The sequence below is a fragment of the Mandrillus leucophaeus genome, unplaced genomic scaffold (genome assembly GCF_000951045.1).
Source record: "Mandrillus leucophaeus isolate KB7577 unplaced genomic scaffold, Mleu.le_1.0 Scaffold23, whole genome shotgun sequence".
NCBI classification, from domain to species: Eukaryota; Metazoa; Chordata; class Mammalia; order Primates; family Cercopithecidae; genus Mandrillus; species Mandrillus leucophaeus.
Genome location: NW_012102365.1, coordinates 822,183 through 822,969, shown reverse-complemented (window position 1 = coordinate 822,969; position 787 = coordinate 822,183). Strand labels below are relative to the sequence as shown.

General features: G+C 46.8%; 1 protein-coding gene across 8 annotated transcripts in view; it reads right to left on the bottom strand.

Moving 5' to 3' along the window:
* The window catches only part of DHDDS (dehydrodolichyl diphosphate synthase), a 63,612-nt gene that overhangs the window by 31,160 nt on the left and 31,665 nt on the right, over positions 1-787 (bottom strand). For 5 of the 8 annotated variants that reach the window (XM_011981648.1, XM_011981650.1, XM_011981655.1 and 2 more), the window contains one exon: positions 316-417. The exons of the other annotated variants lie outside the window; for them this stretch is intronic. In XM_011981648.1, the coding sequence (XP_011837038.1) occupies positions 316-417 (102 nt within the window). The remainder of the gene's footprint in view (positions 1-315; positions 418-787) is intronic. 8 annotated transcript variants of the gene reach the window in all.

Here is a 787-nt window from a genome sequence, read left to right as displayed (position 1 = left end):
ACACAGCCTGGGCGACCGAGCAAGACTCCATCTCAAAAACAAAAAAAATCTTTCCACATGCTCCCCTAATTAGACCTCTGGCCAAGTACATGGCACAGAGGGGTTTTATGGTTTGGTACAGGCCTAGTTTTTTTGTTGTTGTTGTTTAAGAGATGGAGTTTTGCCATGTTGGCCAGGCTGGTCTTGAATTCCTGGCCTGCCTCAAATGGACTGCCCACCTAGGCCTCCTAATGTGCTGGGATTACAGGCATGAGCTGCCATGCTGACCCAGGCTTGTTTTCCTTAGTAATTACCATGCAAAACAACTCGGGATACCTGGGATCCAACAGGCCTTGCTCCACCCCCCACGCCATCTCTCTCACAGCATTGCTGATCTCATGACGGGATGTGTATGCAAAACAGACATTCAGGAAACACCTGAGGAGGGAAGAAGAGAAGAATTTACCAAAGGGGGACAGGGACTGATGACTGAAGTCACTGATTACAGAGCAGCCCTTCCAGCCTTTCCCTAGAAAAACAAATACACACCAAATGTTAACCGTGGATACCTCTGAAAGGTGAAATTATGAATTTTTTGTGGTTTCCAAGTTTTCTTGGAATAAACATGTAACTAGTTTTATAGTAAGACAAGTACTAAATGGCTCCTTTTTTTTTTGAGACAGAGTTTTGCTCTTGTTGTCCAGGCTGGAGTGCAGTGGCGTGATCTCGACTCACTGCAACCTCTGCCTCCTGGGTTCAAGTGATTCTTCTGCCTCAGCCTCCCGAGTAGCTGGGATTACAGGCGCAC